The sequence below is a fragment of the Apteryx mantelli genome, chromosome Z (assembly GCF_036417845.1).
Source record: "Apteryx mantelli isolate bAptMan1 chromosome Z, bAptMan1.hap1, whole genome shotgun sequence".
Classification (NCBI taxonomy): domain Eukaryota; kingdom Metazoa; phylum Chordata; class Aves; order Apterygiformes; family Apterygidae; genus Apteryx; species Apteryx mantelli.
Window position 1 is genome coordinate 35,671,872 of NC_090020.1, and position 20,063 is coordinate 35,691,934.

At 41.4% G+C, this 20,063-nt stretch overlaps 1 protein-coding gene across 1 annotated transcript in view; it reads right to left on the reverse strand.

Moving 5' to 3' along the window:
- Positions 1-20,063, reverse strand: part of SHC3 (SHC adaptor protein 3) — a 60,981-nt gene that overhangs the window by 15,634 nt on the left and 25,284 nt on the right. Inside the window, exons 3-6 of the mRNA XM_067316638.1 lie at positions 11,677-11,740; positions 8,808-8,927; positions 5,666-5,719; positions 1,267-1,318 (exon numbers count right to left, since the gene is read on the reverse strand). Coding sequence (XP_067172739.1) covers positions 1,267-1,318; positions 5,666-5,719; positions 8,808-8,927; positions 11,677-11,740 — 290 coding nt within the window. The remainder of the gene's footprint in view (positions 1-1,266; positions 1,319-5,665; positions 5,720-8,807; positions 8,928-11,676; positions 11,741-20,063) is intronic.

A 20,063-nucleotide genomic window follows, 5' to 3' on the forward strand; every position in this document is an offset into this window, starting at 1 on the left:
TTGCTGCTGAGATCTCTTGGTGTGACTAAATTAATCTCCAGTTTTGGAGAATGGTACAGCTGAAGAAAAGGGGTTGAGAGCAGCTCCACACAGAACAGCCTACAGTCTGGTGCCTGAGCCTTTTTAACAAAAGATTCATCAGGCTGAAACACACAGGCATGGCCTGGAACTGAACCATCTCCCCATCCTCATCCCCTCATAAGTTTTCTAATCATTTGACTTATATTCAGCATATTAGTATGTTCAGTGCAGGTATTATCTACAAGCTAACACTGCCAAGACTGGACATTTCTGCACACGGACACAGCAGGTTGTTGAGGTATCTAATTAAATAATTAAATAGTTAAATAATTAAAGGTCACAAAATGTGGAAGCTATTGAGTTAGTCATGCCCATGGTTAGGTCACAGATAATGGTTCACAGGGCTGAGATTTTGGAGTTAATGTGTCTAAATTCTGCAGAAATCTGATTGAAAGTGCTTGAGTCTTTTTTTGGAGCTAGTCTTTTTTCTACAAATCCATGAATAATAAACCGATTCTCAGGTACATTATACAATACTCTGCACCTTGCATCAAGACCTAGTGATGTTTTCTGCATTTCAAGCAGCGAATGTTTTCTGTATCTATTATTTCAGACTGTAATTTACACTTTTTATAATTTACCTTTATTTCTGAGAACACGAGCAGGATCTCAGTCTTTGAAAACAATCAACAAGAGCTGCCTTATTTGTGACTGATGTCTATGAAAATAATAGAACTAGGCATCTCTTTGAAAAAAAATTCACTGAGAAAGAGGACAGCCTCCAGCAAGTTGGCTAGAAAGCTCATTATTTGATAAGGAATCTGATGCTGTCAGGAAGAATTAGGCATATACTGAGAAGATCTAACAGATCCAGCCTCTTAATCAGAGGACTTAATCAGAGGACTGCTTAGTTCTTGCATCTTGATTGAGTTTAGGTAAGAGTTAGCTGTTGCCTAGAAGCTCACGCTGCCAAGACTAGCAAGCTCTTGATTTAAGACATGAAGAGAATCTAAATGATATTTGGAAATGAACCATAGCTAAGATATGTTCTAATTTTCAGAACCAGCTTGTGTATGGTTGTTTGTTATTGCCACACAATCATTTCACGACTCTACCAAAGGCAATCTTTTTATTGGGCTGTATTTGTTTTTTTCTGGAAAAAAAAAATGGAGTAAATTATACTATGAATAATTCATGTTTCTCAAAGGAAAAAAAAAAGATGCCAAATAGACATTTCTAACTTACCTCGCCGATTAACAGGGTCCTTAGCTACATATGCAACATAGTCAGTTGTATCCTGTCAAAAAATTAAGATAGCTATAATGAATGCAAAAAAAAGTTTGCACTGCTCATAGAAAAGATCATAGTCCGCAGTGTACATATTCTTGTGGGTAGGATCTCAATATGACATGTCTAGCACCACAGTTATCTACTGCTTGGAAACCTGCAGCTTTTCATTTAGTGCAAAAAAGTTTATGTGTTTTGGTACTGATCCCATCACTTCACTTTCCCCAGAGTGTGAATCTATTCCAGTATAACTTATAAATCTTTTCCACAGCCTTTGAAAATCAATTAAAGAAATTTAGTAGGATTTGGAACAGGCCTCATTCAGAAAGGAGTAGAAATTTCAAGTCCTTATCTTCAAAGTATCTGAAGCTTTTGGTTCAGAATATGAAGTAATCAACTGATTCTCTGGCAGAAAGAGTGGGGTTAACAGCCCTGCTCCTCAGAAATGACGAAGAGTCAGGTTTATTCATGTGTGACAAGCAGGTGTGTTTACTTTACTGGCTACAGTGCCGTGTGGCATGGAGGTCCTCAGCCATGGCTTGACTGTGAGACGCAGCCTCCGCAACACACTCTCCCTAGCCCATGGGCTGCTCCCAGCAGTCCCCATTCCCACACGCCAGGTGGGTTTTCTGGCAAGAGCAGGCTCACATCTTCTCTGGTGATTTCTTGCTTGCTCACACGCCTGCTCCTGTGCACAAGCAGAGCAGACTTTTATCATCCTGCAGATGAAATGGCAAGGCCAGCGCTCTGGGGAAATGTCAAGTTTACTGGCACATCAGGAAAATGCCAGGTAGACTCAATTCAGCTAGGAAGTTGGTTAGATCCATGATTTCCTGACATGCCTGGCTTGTCGTGTCTATATAAAGCTAGCTGAGCCAAATGCAGGGTACACTGCATTTGGCAGTGTAAATCTACTCCAAGCTTTCCAGGGGGACTGGTCTAAGACCATTGAACATATTATCTCAAGATCTGATGTCACAACACATACCAATTCTGAATTAAATGACAGATTTCTTTAACAGCCTTCTCCAATGCAAGCACACACATACCCCTACCAAAACAAATCACTGCGCTGCACACACAGTTCCCTTCCTAAGGAGAGGATAATGGAAAGGATGAAGCACATTCATGGCTCTGATGAGAGATGTGTAGCCATATGACTTAATGCACTATTGGAAGGCACCCAGACACAGAAATAATGAGGCTGGTCTGTAAAAAAAAAAAAAAAAAAAAAAGGAAAGAAAAAAGAGAGAGAACAGAGAAGAGTAGCCCTAGCTCTTTGTCTAGTAATTTCTTATTCCTCCAGTGACATAGTGTCTGGGCAATGACTTCAGCAGAAATAATGATGCATATCAACAAGTAATGGGGAGAGAAAAAGTGGCTATGTCTATAACAGCAAATAAAACAGAGCCAAGGTGCAGACCTGAGAGTTGTCCCACACTCGTCCATACCGTTTAACTGTCAGTACCCTCCCCTGCCTGGCTGTGCCAGTTCCCCAAGCAATGTCCTGAAACTGTCCAAGGGAATAGCACATGCCAAGAAGCTACTGTATGGACGTATGGATGCAAATTGTCCTGCACCATTTGGTCTCAAAGCATAAAGACAATCCATAGATCATTTTATTTGCTGGTATAGACATATCTAGTGAATACATTTAAGCTGGAGATTTATTTCATAGCCAGCCATTCGGAGTGTGGGTGCGAGACACTGGAACCACCTACTACATGAACTAGGTCTTTCTTTCATCTAAAGCTCTCTCAGATTCAAGCTCACTATGACAAACCACTTAAGGAGATGAGGATGGCACGTTGCATGCTGGCTAAATTATGAGACTCCCATCAAAAGGCTACAGAGGACTGAGCTGATGCAGGAACTGGTCTCTGAGACTGAAATTCTTACACAAAGTACTGAGGCCTCAGCTGAAGACAAGTGTGAATGTGCTGTATATTAACCCTAAAAATTGTATTGTGGTGAAAACATTTGGAGGCATCAGCTGGACCAAAACAGGGCTTGCAACTGAAAAAATACTCTCCTCAAGGACCTCTGAGAGACCTTGCTTGTGAGATGTCTCTGAAATTTCAAAAGGCATCTCCAAAACCAGGTGTCTTGCTTAGCAGCCTGGAAACAGCCACCTGAAATGATCATGGATGAAAAATGTTTGCTGTATCATAAGGGAGGCTGGAGAGAACTAGAGCAGATCCAAACACTGTCTTGGAAGTGAACTAAAAATGATTTTGAAATGGTGCATAAAAGGATTTGGTGGAGCCATTTTAAGCTCGCATGTACTGACAAAGCCTGAAACTATCTGACTCATTGCAAAGGGAAATATTGCAAAAATATATGTGGTACTCAAGCTGTTCTCCAAGACTGTGGAACGCTTCTCCAGTGGATATATTTTGAATGATGAAGGTAATTAATGCTTAGGGAGTGGGAGGAAAGTTGCAAAGCTAATTGCTGGCATCAGTGTGTGGCAGATACCCAGAGCAGAAAATTGGATGGGGCAAGAAGTGGGGGGAGTCTAGCTTCCAAATAAACCAGACTTCAAAATGCAATGTAAGGGAAGTATCCCCTGAAGAAGCTTGGGAACTGATCTGAGCTTCTCATGTCTACAGCCTTTCTTTTTCCATTTTAAATCTCAAATAAGGGAATGAGCTTATGGATTGGGGCCCAACTGTGTTTGGGGGATAAGGTTTTTGTGATAGCAGTCCTCCATCAAGTGGAAATGATTAAGGGTTGATGAAAGTTATGTCTAGATAGTCCCCAGATGGCTTAATAAAGCTGTGACTTAAATCACATCCCTTGCATCTTGTCTTCTTTTCTGTGCGCTCGGGACAAAGGAACCACCTGCTTTATGAACAAGCTTTTTTGATTTAAAGTTGTGCCAGATACTAGCCCACTGAGACAAGCCTATAGAGCGTCATTAGATCCTCACACCTACCCTCTTCACCCCCAGGATGAGATCACCATGCGGTGGTCTTATTGGGAACGCTGCTTTATAATTTCACTGTCTCTTTTACAGGCTCCCTTCCACAGTGCAATTTGATTTCTCTGGTAGCTCACTGACTCAGTAGCATGATTTTTATCTCTCTAAAACATTCAGAAGAGCTTGTTTACTCCAAACCCAGTCGCTACTGCTGCTGCTCCTCTCCTCTTCCCCGGTAAATCACTGTATCAGTGGGCAGTGTGCAATGGTGTTTCCAGGACTCAGCATTTGGGATGGCAGATGGGGAGCGAAGAATCTTCTCACGGAGGCAGGGAACTGTGCTAATCATTCCTCTGCCCACTTCAGGAATTGTTCATTTACAGCATCCATGGCAATCTGTTGTATTTCAAAGCTGCTGTTGATCCATTTCTTGTTCCCCAAATTATTATGATATGATGTCTTTTTTCCTTCTGGGCCTTCACTGAGTTCAGCAGAGTTATACCAAGACTGAACTTTGCCCTTATGTTTACTGAGAGTAGCGAAATGAAGAGAGAAATTGCCAGGGGTCTTCAACTTAATGGAGTTAAGCTGAGAGAAATAACTCGCAGGGCAGGCTAGAAATTGCTTTACCTGTATTATATGACTGATTAATGACAGAAAATTAAATGGCTCATGAAAATGCAGATTCATTCAATTAAGCTAGATTTAAAAGCTTTCAAAGCTCTAGGGTACGAGGTGAGCATCATCCCTGTTTTAAAATTCTCCCGCTTCTTCCTGGGTGAGAAATACTTTTGGAGCCCATTTAATATGACTTTGGAGGGACTTCTCATAAAAACAGGGAAAAACGCAAACAAGCCGAGGTCTGCCCTTTGATCTGCAGGAACCAAACATATAGGTGTATCTGAAAGCTTGGCAAAATTAGAAAGAAAGGTCTGGGCTTCTTCTGAAAGCCTGTCTTCACACTGCATGTGTGTAATGAATACACCTGAAGGCAGTATTTAGTACAGCCTTCTCAATGTACAGTTAAAGACAAGAAGAAAAAAACTACATACATTGCTAGAAAAATAACTGTAGTGTAAGTCTATTACTGCAAAGAGGACAAAATGAAAACAGCTAAAATGAAAATTCACACAATACCCATCTGACTATACTACATTGCTCTGAAAAACAGAGCCATGCTTATCAGTTATTATACGAATGCTCGCAGCCCTTTGATACTTTTCATTTCAATCATTCAAGGAGGAGTATTTATGACTGCTTGTCAGTGGTTTCCTCAAAAAGAGTTTGATGGCAACAGTCAAGGAGAATTTATGAAACAAGAAACAGGGGCTATTGTGGTTATATTTTCCTTTCAGTAAGCTACACAATAAATTTTGGCACATAGTCCTCATAAAGCCATATCTCTGTGGGGGAAAGCTTTAAAGAAATGCTTACCGGATCACCTCCAGATGCAAAGGAAATAGACTGCATATGGTGATTTGCTATGATCTGTGAGGATCAGAAAAAAAAGTACAAGTTAGTAGGTTTTCTCATACAGTTTACCCTTTTGATTTCTTTTTTTGGCTTGTGTGGGGGTGAAAATCCAAAACCAAGATCAAAATAACTTCTGCATTTCGCCTACAAGGAGTGTAAAGAGTAGCATGATAATATAAACAAACGTAAGGATGAATGTTTTTAATCTGGTGTTCTTTGAAACCTAGCAGGACACAGTGAAATTGTTAAATGTGCTCAGAACTCTAGTAAATCATATAGCTCTGTCATACAGTATCTTTGAAGAAATTTTAATCTGCTAAGGCTCACTTTCTTTATTACAGTTAGTGACGAATGGAGCAAAGGGTCCTATTCATCAGAATACTTTTCTGCTGATGCCACCCTGGTGAAATCAATGAAATCATGCCAACCTGCACACCCACTAAGGAGCCTAACATTGCTTCCAATACCTGCTGTGTCATTTTATGTTCGACATATTAAACATAAACATGTTTGCAATATGCAAACAGAATTTTGAATCTAGCTGCAAATCTAGGATTACGGTCACAATCTCTGGCACACTCTAGGGCATTCGAAATGACAAAATTCAATTTGCTTATGTAGAGTTTGAACTAATACGCTATTTCTCTGGGAAGAGACAAATTGTCAAGAACCTCTAATACAAGGAAAACAGCTCTGCTGTTATTGCTATTTTGAGACTTAACTTACAAAAGCTTTTAATAATAAAATCATGTAACAAGCGAGAACGAAAAGGTCATTTTAAAGAAATTTTGCTGGATCATTTGAGTCATAGGAATGATACCACATAATTCACTTGTTATAGGAGAGGGCCCTTATTTAGAAATCTAGAGTATGTGACAATAGTCATTTGGATCTTAATTGCTCCCTTTGGAGAAGGTAACATGTACTATAGAAGACTTGGTCTGGGGAAAAAAAAAGCTATAAAAAATATTCTCTGAGCTCTTTTCCCATCCTGCATCTTAAAGACCTGAAATAGCAACTACCTTCCCTGAAGAGAAAAAAGCCTGACATGAGTTTCTCTGGATTTTGCCATTTCATGCAGTCAGAAAGAATAGACAAAGAGAAAAATGCTTTCATATAAAGTTCCTTTTTAATACTGCTGCTTATTTCATGGCAGACTCAGAAGACACAGTTAATTTTTAAATGCTCAGTGGAGGACCATTGTTCCCTTACTCCTCAATGGGGATTTTCTTCTCATTTTTTCTCATAAAAAGGAAGTGATCTTAACATCAAAGATGAACTAATATGGAATTGTTGCACATTTAATGTCATTTCTATCTAAAGTTGTGCAAATAACCTGATCTTTCCCTTCAGCAGCGTAAAAAATAGAAATTATTTCAGATTGCCTCAAAAATTATTTTTCCAAATTTTAAGGAAACTGAAAAGTGTTTTAAACTATCAGTTCAAGCCAGACTTTTTTTTTTAATTCAGTCCCAGAGCTAAAAATTTTAATTTAGTTTGCGGCAGGGGTATGCACACAAAAAATCTCCATTCATCCATCTCTACTTAAAATGGTCATGAAGCTTCTGCACAGGGATGCAAGCAACTGCTCGCCCAGTGCCCCAAGGGCTGACAACACTGTCTTTTCCCTCCTTCCAAGTCCTCTGGGAACAAGAGGCTATTACAGAAGTCCAGGCTGGCTTTCTTGGATGGGGCCTTGAAGGACAAAGCTGCTGGGCCAAACTTATTTTCGGTATTCTTAGAGGTATCGGAGAGCTCACGTTGTAACAGCTCACGGGGTAACTGAATGCTTGGTGGAAACAAGAAACAAGGGAGATCACAGCCAGATTGGGGCTCTTTGAGAAACCAGATGTCTCCCAGTCCTCCAGCATCCAGACCCAGTCTATCTCCAAAAGAATGATGTGTGTGAGAGAGAGAAGCAGTTCTGTCAACTCTCTCTTATATTTCAGCTCACTGGAAATTACTTCATCTCTCGTCGAGAAAAGCCAAAGCATTTGGGGGAGGATCCTTCCCCAGGATAAATCAGTTTAGCTCCATTTCTACCCTGACGCCAGCTGAAGACAAGGCCACTTTCAGGGTTTGGCACTTCTTTAATAGATCTTATTACCATCAAGCCCCTGTGCTGCGACTGTCCCTGCAGAAAGCCCTGCTGTGCTTATTCCCTAACACCGCTCCAAACTGCTACAGCCAGCCATGCTGCTGCTCTCGCAGCCTCTGTGCTTTCACAGTAGAAGATTACAACATTTTCTAAATGAGGATAAGAGCAAAGAAAAGATAAATCAGTAGAAACATAATAATAAACAGCAAGCTTTTAAATATATGTTGTGCGTAGCCTTTCTTATCCTTTTATCCCGAGGCTTCTGAGGACAGCAGGGAGGCTTTTCTTTTTTTCTTTCCTCACTAGCTGTATCTGGGCAGAAAGTTGCGTGCTTCAACGCAGTATGTAGCTCATAGCAAATAGCACAGCAGTGACTACGCAAGTCTGCCTGCTCTCTCCTTGTATATACACTGAGCAAGGATTATTTTTTCTCCTCTCATACATCATTCACAATCCACTGCAGTGATTCCCCAAAGTCTGTACGTACCTTCAGCACAAAGAAGAAGAAGAAATGGGCTGGTTGAGAAAGGCTGCCTTGTCTGTCTAAAAGACAGGGCATTTCACTGCACTGAAAAATCCCTGCGGCTGTATTTTGAGCAGCGCCTTAGGAACAGATTGTCCTTTAAGACTCTAAATGGGAAGAATGAACACCAAACTGGGGACGCACATTCATTTCTTTAGTCACCTACTCCATCCTTAACCCTATGAAAGTTTGTAACTGCACCCAAACAAGAACTCTTGTCACCACAAAATGCCTTTTTATGTTGTAGGTCTGTTTACAGAAGAACAGAGCTGCTTGAAACATGGGCAAAAGAAAATAATGCATCTAAGCTGTGCTGAATACTTAAACAAACACTGACTCCTACTATGTTTTATATTCTGTTTTCATTCACTTTATAAATGTTATTGAGGAATAGTACTTTGAGCAACTGACTGTTTTGGCAGACAGAAAATAACAGGCTGTTCATCAAAAGCTTCACCAATTATTATGGCAGTTAAACTCACCTGTTTTGTATCAGGCGTCATTAGATTTAAACTGGTGGTGGAGATATTCAGCATTATGCTCATTCCTGCGAACTGAAGATTGCTCTTTCCCAAGATGCTAGAAAGAACTTTATTTGGTGGCTGTGAGGGGGGGAAAAAAAGCACATTTTTGTTCTCTGCTCATTTGGTCTGACCATTTATTCTATGCAGAGTTAGCTGAAATCTTAAAGGCTCATAAAAAGGTGCTGACTTTCCAAAGATCATTTCATTGGAACAGCTGTTTCCCCCTTTGGAGATCATTCTTTATTTAAAAATAATAGTCATAACAATAAAGATAATGACAAAGCAGGTACACATCAACACTTGGCCTAAAAAAAGTACTTTTTTATGAAATAGCAGACTCATAGCTTCATGGGAGCCAAGCAAGCAGAATGAGATAAATGTCCTAAGTCAGTATCTTAAAACAGGATATTCTTATTCTGGAAAAACATCTTCAGCTCCTGAAAAAAAAATCTGTTGTTTGCTCTGCATCTGTTGACTGCTCTATCCTCTCTCCACATGGAAAGCGGGACTCCTGTGATGGGGATATTGATGGGACATTCACAAATAGTTAATCACAGTGTCATTACACTTGTCACCTTCTTAGCAGTAGGTAAAAGCCCAGCCATGGGCAAATACTTGTGTATGCTGGGTCCACCAAGCAGCTTATGATTACTCCTAACTGGAAATAAGTACGAAGCATGGGAAGCCAGAGGGGATGTAATAAAACTAGCAACTTTTGCAGGCCTTTCGCTGAATTTGCATTGGTGATAAGGTGCCCACAACCTTGGAAAGATTTGTTCCTATTAACAGGCTGGACACATTTGTGCCTCTTTAGTCCTCACAGCTAACATATATGCAGTTCTAGCTTCCTTTCTTTCTGTTTATTTTATTAAAAATACACTATCTACATACTTCTTGTATGTAGATGTAGAAATGTAACATTTGTGCTGCACTAATGTTACGTTATCATCTTACAGAGCTAGTATTTTCATTAACCTCTCTTTAATGTGAGCCCTTTTGAATATTGCTGTTTCTCTGGAGCCATTTCCTTAAGCCCCCCCCGATTCTGAGCTCCTTCCTTTCCCACGGTGTGGGAAACAGCTGTGTAAAACTGGCCCGAAGAAGTACATTTCACTTTAACCACATTCGTAAACCAGAGGTAGCAAAAATATGAGAAGTGATGAAAGTGCAAAAGCTACCTGTCTTTAAAAATTAGCTGTCATTCTGTTGCTGGGCAAAATTTCTCTGCAAACAGTAGGCTTATTTGAAAAACAGCGTATCTTTTCAACGACTGATAAGCAACGCCGCTTCTAAAAACAGTAATACGGCAAGGTGTCTCATTAGGCACTTGGGATTCTGTTTAACCTACTTTTCCAGACATACTTTGTGTCATCTTGCTTTTCAAGGAAAAAGAAAATTTCCCCTTTATTTTCAGGTTTAAAAACCAAAACCAAGCAGAGAACCTAAAAATGTCATGAGATATATTTGCGGGGAGGGAAGACCCTTAATTTCTGAAACAGTTTCCATTACGCTGTAATGTACGTTGTCTCATCACCTTATTTTGCCAGGGGGCAGATTCCCCACTGCACAAGCAGGGTATCTGTCTCACCTTCCTCCTAGGATCCTAGGATCCTGCCTAAATAGCCAGGCAGGTAGGGAAGCAAGCAGACATTTTCCTTCACCTGCTTATTCTCCTTCTGCACCCAGCAGCTATTAATAACACAACAGCTACAATTAATTGCAATCAGTGCTCCTCCCCTTAGACTTGCTTCGAATTAAATCCTGGCTGGTGGAAGTACAGGCAGCGGGAGACTGCTCCAGGTGCAGAAAATGAACCCGGTGTGGCCAAAGTGAGGTGTAAGCTATAGGCACAGCTTTACGCGAGCTGGGGTCTCCTAGCGGCATCGCTGCAGCAGCACCGAGCTCACTAATGGGTGCCAAAGTGGAAAGGCTGGGCTGGTCCCAAAGCTGCCAACACATCCTAACCGCCACACCGCAGCCTCTCCTATACTGGTAGGCTATATGATCGGGCAGGTTTTCAAAGCTGCAGCTGCAACAGCAGCCGAGTGATCTCCAAAGAGGTCAAGCAGTGCAAAGCAGCCCTCGGTCCCGCCTGGTCAAGGGGCAAGAGCCAGCGCTAGCCCGGCTGTGACGGCCGGCAGCACAGGAGCTGAGCCAAGGCGTCTTCCACTCCTCACCTGCAGATCTTAACTCCTGCTACACAAACAAAAGCACAGTAATAACCGCATTAGGCCAAAGTCCATCTGTCCTGCCTTCAGTGCTGGCCACCAAACAGCCGGCAGCAAATGTTTATGGAAATAGTATCGGAAACTGAGAATCACCTGGTACGTTCTCTCCATTTCCAGAAAGCAGCAACTCAGGAGCTTCCTAAACTGTTGAATAATCATCACCAGAAGGGCTATCCTCCATGCATTGAGCTAATCAATCACTTGCAAAATTGTATATGCTTTTGGCCTCTGCAATAGCTTCCAGCAACAGCTTCCACAGTTTACACATGCATTGTATGAAAAAGCATCCCCTCTAGATTGTTTTAAGCCTTCCACCTACAGCCTACACAGGAAAGAAAAAGGGATTTTCTGCAGTAGGAACATAAAGGCAAGCCACAATCATTTCCTAGATGTACTCATACTTCTAGACGCCTATAAAAGAAGATCCTGACCAAAAGGGCGACAGGCTACATACAGTGGGTGAAAACAACCTATACTTTAAATGATTAATGATCTCCAATTCTCAAAGCTACTTTAAGCTCACCTGCCTGCTGCGCCTGGTCTCCTCTGTGTTGAACTAAGAAAATATGGTCAACTTCACCAAAAGAAAAGAAAAATACCTTTCGTTTCTTGAAGGCTCCTTTGGCACCAGGCACGGCTTCACAAACACGACTGATTGCTTCCCTGAAGAGACATAAAAAAGCTTTATAGCAAATGGATGTGTGAGTTTCTTCATTATACTTCTGAAATGCCCTGGAAGAGAACAGCTCCAGACAGTATTTGTATTCACAAGTGAGGACAGTGAGTGGGTCAGTTAGCTCTCTTCTCGCCACTAAAATAGGTGTCATTCAAATGTAGATTACTTCATTCTAATGCAGAAGACACTTAATGGTCAATGTTAGTGTAAGGAACAGCATCTTGAGAAGCACAAATGATAAAAACGGTTCCTTACGCCACCAAAAAGAACTTTTCTCATTGTAAATTAGAGTATTTACTTTAATACCTTCTTCCAGCTCTCATTTTTGTATCTTATTAAGTCATGGGGAACCTGATAATAAGAGATGTCTTTAAGAAACGTTGCTCTAGACCTTTTTTAACCTTTTTGTAATGTAAAAAGTAGTAACTATCTTTTTTTTCTACTTACTGTACATTTATACTGTATAGTCAGAGCAAAGCCTCCTGGCTTTACATAATATCAGAACCCTAAAATATTCCTGGTGAAATGCATGTTGTATGTAATACATGTGACATATGTTTTGACACAAACTTTTTAACTGATATTTGTTCACTATGACCGAAACGATATATTTGTGGCCACATTTTTACATGGTAAAGAAAATGAACGCCATTAACATTTTTCTTCAGTTTTCTAATATTGCTTCATTCTTCCCGTTATGCTAATAGCCTGAGTGAAGAAATGCATATTGAGAATGAATCTGAATTAGGAGAATAACTATATATGACAGGAACTTTTCCAATCGTACAGCTACAAACAAATCTTTTAGATCCTTTCAGCATTTAACAAGAGATTATCCAAGTAGTCGAGCTGATCAGTATTTAAAAACTGCTATAGTGCATGCACAGACATTCCTGTGGCAATTAGCAACACTGTTGTCCCATTAATTGATACTGTAAGACAGAATGGTTCCACAGGGACCAATAAGGGTAACTGCAAACTATAGTTTAACTGTTCTAAATATTGATTAAGAGCCCAGACCATTAACAGTATATTATATTTAGACCTAAAGACAAGCAAATAACATGTATTTTATGCAAAAAAAAAATACAGAATATGAGATTATGAACTCCAAGCTGAAGAGTTGTCAAAATAATCCAAACCTTGAAACACAACCTTGCTAAAAATAATAAATGACTTTAATTTAATGCCATGAGTGGGATGGTATTTCAACTACACCCTAGGTGAATACATGGGATTATCAAAGGAGTCAGGAGGGAGAGGTCATATATACTAGCATTCAATATATAATGGCCCAACAAATGATGTCACAGATTTATCATTATGCAATCAGTAGTCGCTACACAGTTAAGTCTATGGTGCTTTTACCTAGGGCCCAATCCAAAGTTCAAATCACCTGAAAGAATCCCATGTTCGTTTGTGTTTTTTTTTTCCTTTGGATAAGGCCTCACAGCAGGTTTAAAATCCTGTCACTCTGGAGAAAAGTAAGATTTACAGGAAGAGATAATCCAAAAGCTTTCAGGCACACTCCTCTCTTTACATCTAGAAGAGGGCTTGCTTGCTGCAAAGCTTGCTTGTTTGTTTTTTTCCCAGCTATATGCTGGTCTAATAATATTACCCCTCACTACAAACCCTGCCTTGCATTTGTCCTTAGACCATCACAACTGCAACAGCACTCCCTTCCACAGTTCAGTGCTTGGATTCAGTTCCCACATTTACCACAATGCCTCTTCGAATTCAAACAAGTGCTTAGTTAAAGCAATTACCAACTTTTCTTATGTAGCAAGTGAAAATCGCTCGGTTTAAAAGAGCAGCCCTGACGTATCTTAGAAATACGGGACAGCAAACATCACACCTACTTATCATTATGATATTTAGACATGATATTCAGCTCTTTGTCCTCTGTGTCTCCCCTCTCGTGCCTTTACTTCTGTTCTCTCTGTTCCCACCAGCGGTCTGCTTAGCATATTAAGATTGCCTGCAAATTTTGCCTCTCACAAAAAGTATATCCATTCCAGAGACACGAACTGTGCTTGACAGATACATTTGCTTGCAATTTCCTTTCTCTTCCTACTTGCCTCCACCATCTTCTACTTGTAGCAGCAACACGGAGCAGGTAGGAAGCAAGGGGAATTTTCAGGTTTTAATGACAAACAGAGCTTAAGAACTTGTATTTCTGGTGCGGGGCTGGTGATTGCAATGTTTTTGCTCCTACCCCTTCTGCCTGAAGGTTCCTCCTGATTATCAGGCAGCAACCACATAGCTCAGTAGACCCATCTCATTCAAGGATCTTGTTGATCAAAACAGTCGGTTGAGCCCGGGACAGGAAAGGCACTGTCATGAGAGGTTGAAACCCGGCGCTGGGTTAGCAAGGCACCTCAGCTGCCATTGTGCACCGTGTCCCAGAAGAGCTGGGCAAGCAGTAAGCAGCTGACAGCCAGGAAACACAACCTCGCACTCAATAACAAAGCGTTACAGGTTTTCCAACTCTTGGTGTCCCTGTCAGTAAAATACCACAGTTTAACCAAACTCTTTGGCATTGCCTTCTTTGCTTCAGTCTTTACTGCTCAGGCCAGCCCTCAGGAACCCCAGACCCTGGAGGCAAGAGAGAAAGTCTGGAGAGAGGAAGATTTTCCCTTGGTGGAGGAGGAGTGGGTTAGAGATCATTTAAGCAAACTTGACACCCACAAATCCATGGGCCCTGATGGAATGCACCCATGAGTGCTGAGGGAGCTGGCGGATGTCATTGCTAAGCCACTCTCCATCATCTTTGAAAGGTCATGGAGAACAGGAGAGGTGCCCGAGGACTGGAAGAAAGCCAGTGTCACCCCAGTCTTCAAAAAGGGCAAGAAGGAGGACCCAGGGAACTACAGGCCAGTCAGCCTCACCTGCATCCCTGGAAAGGTGATGGAGTAGCTCATCCTGGAAGCCATCTCCAAGCATGTGGAGGAAAAGAAGGTGATCAGGAGTAGTCAGCATGGCTTCACCAAGGGGAAATCATGCTTAACCAATCTGATAGCCTTCTATGATGGAATGACTGGCTGGGTAGATGAGGGGAGAGCAGTGGATGTTGTCTACCTAGACTTCAGCAAGGCTTTTGACACTGTCTCCCGTAACATCCTCATAGGGAAGCTCAGGAAGTGTGGGTTAGATGAGTGGACAGTGAGGTGGATTGAGAACTGGCTGAATGGCAGAGCTCAGAGAGTTGTGATCAGCAGTGCAGAGTCTAGTTGGAGGCCTGTAGCTAGCGGTGTCCCCCAGGGGTCAGTCCTGGGTCCAGTCTTGTTCAACTTCTTCATCAATGACCTGGATGAAGGCACAGAGTGCACCCTCAGCAAGTTTGCTGACGATACAAAACTGGGAGGAGTGGCCGATACGCCAGAGGGCTGTGCTGCCATTCAAAGAGACTTGGACAGGCTGGAGAGGTGGGCGGAGAGGAACCTCATGAAGTTCAACAAAGGCAAGTGCAGGGTCCTGCACCTGGGGAGGAATAACCCCATGCACCAGTACAGGTTGGGGGTTGACCTGCTGGAAAGCAGCTCTGCGGAGAAGGACCTGGGAGTGCTGGTGGACACCAAGTTAAGCATGAGGCAGCAATGTGCCCTTGTGGCCAAGAAGGCCAATGGTATCCTGGGCTGCATCAGGAAGAGTGTTGCCAGCAGGTCGAGGGAGGTGATTCTCCCCCTCTACTCAGCCCTGGTGAGGCCACATCTGGAGTACTGCGTCCAGTTCTGGGCTCCCCAGCACAAGAGGGATGTGGCACTACTGGAGCAAGTCCAGCAAAGGGCCACAAAGATGATTAGGGGACTGGAGCATCTCTCTTATGAGGAAAGGCTGAGAGAGCTTGGCCTCTTTAGCCTGGAGAAGAGAAGGCTGAGAGGAGATCTTATCAATGTGTATAAGTATCTGAAGGGAGGGTGTCGAGAGGATGGGACCAGACTCTTTTCAGTGGTGCCGAGCGACAGGACGCAAGGCAATGGGCACAAACTGAAACACAGACACTTCCATCTTAACATGAGGAAAAACTTCTTCACTGTGAGGGTGACAGAGCACTGGAACAGGTTGCCCAGAGAGGTGGTGGAGTCTCCTTCTCTGGAGATATTCAAAACGCGCCTGGATGCAATCCTGTGCAATGTGCTCTAGGTGACCCTGCTGAGCAGGGGGGTTGGACTAGATGATCTCCAGAGGTCCCTTCCAACCTCAGTGATTCTGTGATTCTGTGAAACTCAGCACTCCAAAAGTCCGCACAAGCACTGGAAATGGAGCAGAAACCTGAGAAAGGTGACAACTCGTTGCAATGCTACTCGGATAAGGCAGGTCGTCTGCACTTACACTGGACAATTGTTTTAACTTTGTTTCTGGAAATTCTGTGAACAGTAAATGTACTCAGGCACCTGCTGGTTTAAGTTAACAATGCTTTTGGTGAAAACGCTAGGAACTTCAGAAAAGATATTTTGAAAGCAAGACTGTGTGTGCAAGATCAGAGTGGTCTGTCAGGCCAGGAGATGGCTTTCTCAGCAGCGATCCCTCATGTAGCTGTAACAAAAGGTACAGTACTTTCTCCACCTGGGAGTTAAGGAGCCTTACAGAAGTATCTGATGAATATGGGAAGAAGAAAGTCAGCTGGATATCCACCGCCATTCAGATGTGCACTTTCCTGGGGGAAGCTTCCTGGATTTCCATGTTGAGAATATTCCAGATCATCTTTGTGGGGGGGTCTTTACACATGGTCTGGTGATATGGAAAAAACACCCTAAAGCTTATTTCTAGCTTGCATTGCCAGGCAGTACAGAGCAGACATCTTCTCTTTTTGCAGCAAGTCAAATTTGCAGATGCCTATGCAGCATAAACACCTGAGCCACAAAATCAGACCCCAAAATAGAAATAGCTGCTAGGTCAAGAGTGCAGTTATCTGACTCACACATGCAAATGCTCGTCTAAGAAATGTAAAAGCAGAAATTCTGGACATACTTGCATGGCTAAACAGTTGCATGGACTTTGGAGGAGCTGGATGTGACTACATTTTCTTCCTTTCCGGTAAGAAAGCTATTTGACATAGATGCCTGCCACATTTTTCTGTGCCACATGCCATTTCATTGGCTAGGCGCTGATCTCAGAGAAATACCAGTGCAAAGTTATCTTGATCTCTTGTAAAATTAGCTACTGTGCAGTCTGCAGCAGGGACCGCATGCCGAGTTCCAAATCTGTCCAAGAGTATTTTCTGCTTTGCAGATGGTCATGCTGTGGAGTCATTTTCTTGGCACAAAACACATTGTATATTTGAATATAGATTTCGGCATGCAAATGTATCCACTGAAGAATTATCAAAATGCATTTTCCCAAGCCAACCTGTTCTGCTTTAAAGCGACTTGACATCTCTCTGAGACAGAGGAAGAAGCATTTTACACTGGCATTTTGTTCTATTAAAAAGGCTAATGCCCTGATATTTTGCATAACTTTAGTCATATTTTATTCTGGCTGTTATATAAAGTAGCCCACTCGGGAAGCTGAAGTCTGTTCCTTTATGAAACACCATCACATGAAAAAAACCTCTTCTTGTGGTTTCAGTGATTTTTTGGCTTTGGGATGCCGGGTTTTGTTGTTGCTGTTTTTAATTAAAACCATTTAATTGACTAAGAAAACAGAATTCTGAAACTAATGTTTCAGGGGAATGACAGGCACATACAAATTGCACAGAGTTTTTTCAACATATTTGGAAAAAGAATAGCCATCTCAGACATTGAGACTAGCAACCGTGACTAGTTTTTGCTCTGAAATGTTTTGTATGATAAGACCAAAAAACCACCAATAGTCTCTTGTTAATATCTTCTAGTATCCTACAGTCCCCAAGTTTACCTTTGCCACCTCCAAAGGTTGGGGCTTCACAGCTAGACATCGAAAATGTTTACAAAAATAGACATCAAAAGATAGATTTTATTAATGAAAAAATGACATGTCCAGAAGAATTGTACATAAGGCCTCCAGTAATTTCTTCACAGTATTAAACCCCTGCCAATCTTTTTAATAGTTTGTAAATCATTACCGTGCACTGTATGCTGAGGAGAAACAAAGTCTACACTGAAATTAAAAATAACTTGCTTCTGAAAAAAACAGAGACCAAAAATACATTTTTAGAAATCCATTTAATAAGTGAAATATTATTTGTTCATTTACAAAACAGGCAAAATGACTATGCGCTGTCTGAAGAAGCACAGGGGACATTCACAAACCCTGAGGACCAGGGCAATATATTACTGTTAACAAAACTTTAAATGCCAACAGGCAAATTGACGGTGGCTGGAAGATGCAAGGCTGAAAAAATAGCTAATCAAAATACAGCAGCGAATAAGGAAAGAAAGGGCGGAAGGGTAGCTGTGAGGAGCGGTTGGGCGTAATGCCACCAATTTAGCATATGGTAGCCCTGCAGGGGGGCCCACTGAGAACATGGCAGAGAGACCTCGTGATGCCATTTGTTCACTCACGGCAGCCTCCCAGAAGTGGAGCCTGTCCTGCTGTACATGTGATGGGAAGCCTGGAAGAAAAGACTTGTGGAACAAGGTGACGTTGGCAGATGTGTCAAACAAGCTGTTGTCAACTTGTAGAGCAAGTAGAAGACGGTTCCTCCGTTTCTTCCTCCCCGGTCCTCATTTTGTTTCTTGAAATGGGTTTTTTTTACATGTAGAAAATCTATAAGCAGAAAACAAAAGCAAGCTGGCCAATTTCATTTTTGGTATACTTAATAGATTTTACACAGTAGTAAGGCTGTCTTTGGCAACTGTTAGAGAGAAGGAGTAGTTTTCCATTGGTGATTCTAGCAGAGCAACATGGTTATTATTTTTACTCTCCTAAGTCTTCATTGTGGGACTTGCATTAAATTGCTAACAGAAGTCAATATATTCAGGAGGCTTCTTTTGCTTTTACTGTCAAAGAAACTTTTTATCCATCCGTATGCTTAATGAGGGCTCTGTTTTAAGTATGTATAGATAATGCAACTTCAAGTGATATTTGAGGCAATTTCAGTACAGTCTGTACCTTCTTTTATAATACAAAAGTTCAGAAACTCTCACTGTTTTATTCATCACTAGCAGAGAGATCTATCCGCTCTTGACGGTTTCTTCTAATATGGTCAGAACAATGCTCCGAACTTCAGAAAAGTAGAGTGAAACTGTGCATCCAACAGCACACTTTATTTAGCTATGTAACCATTCATTTTATGTGCACACAGTCAGTTTTGAACTTGGCAAAACTGGAGCAAACATATCCATTTTTCCTTGGCTACAGCAAATGTACATGGCCAAAGATGCATATAACTGTTCCTCCACTGCAGAGAACACAGTTATATATACGTGATTAACCATTATTTAGGCTTTGACAATCACAGTCCAAAACTAAGGGTACCTTTCAAAGAGAAAAGCTCTTAAAATACTGCTTGCAGCTTTTGTAAAGATCAACTGAAAGCCGAACGCGTACCTACAAAAATCCTCCTTGTGCACAACCCTGCATCTGTGAAGAATAAGGTCAATGATGCCAACAAACTAAATAAAAATGTACTTGGAGGTCTAGATCTGTTAAGTGGATCTCTAATCCTTTAACTTCTTCTGGGGTTTTCAGGCTTTCTTCCATTCTGCATCTAGCTGTTTAGTCAAGTAGTGGTCAGGGAAATGGACAGAGAGAAATAAAAGCTGTCTTCTGTTGCTAAATCAGGATCATAGCAGTCTCCAAATTGGGTCCATCCTCAGGTCATTTAATATAATATTCTCTCTCTCAGAAAGTAGCCCATAACAGATATTTCGGAGAGAAACCTGGGAAACCTCACAATAAGTAAAATTTTAAAAACTTTGTCCAAGGGATAATTTTCTTTAACTCCTAATTGACTCCAAAGCATGACTTTGGAAATAGGTATCTTCCAAAACCTCTTTTTTACTAGAGGATTAACATTCTAACACTGACCTTTCATATTACCCCTTAAGATATATGGCATTTTATAAATATGCAAGCCATCTTTGCCAAGGATTGTCCAGTGGCAATGAACTGTCTGATGTGATTAGACATAACACACAAAAGACAAACAAATTGCCTTGGTTTCTATATGTAATCAAAGTCTCTAGGTACAATTAACAGAAGAATTTCAGAGTGTCTCTATTGCCGAGGAGTAAGGCAATTGTTGACTTTGCATTAAGATTTGTGTTTAAAACACATAAAGACCACTCTGCTTCAGACCTTCTGCTTCTGTAGAACTATATGGATTCACCAACTTTCTGAAAACCCAGGGTAGACCTATACCTGTATCTGCTTCAGTGACTATTTGGC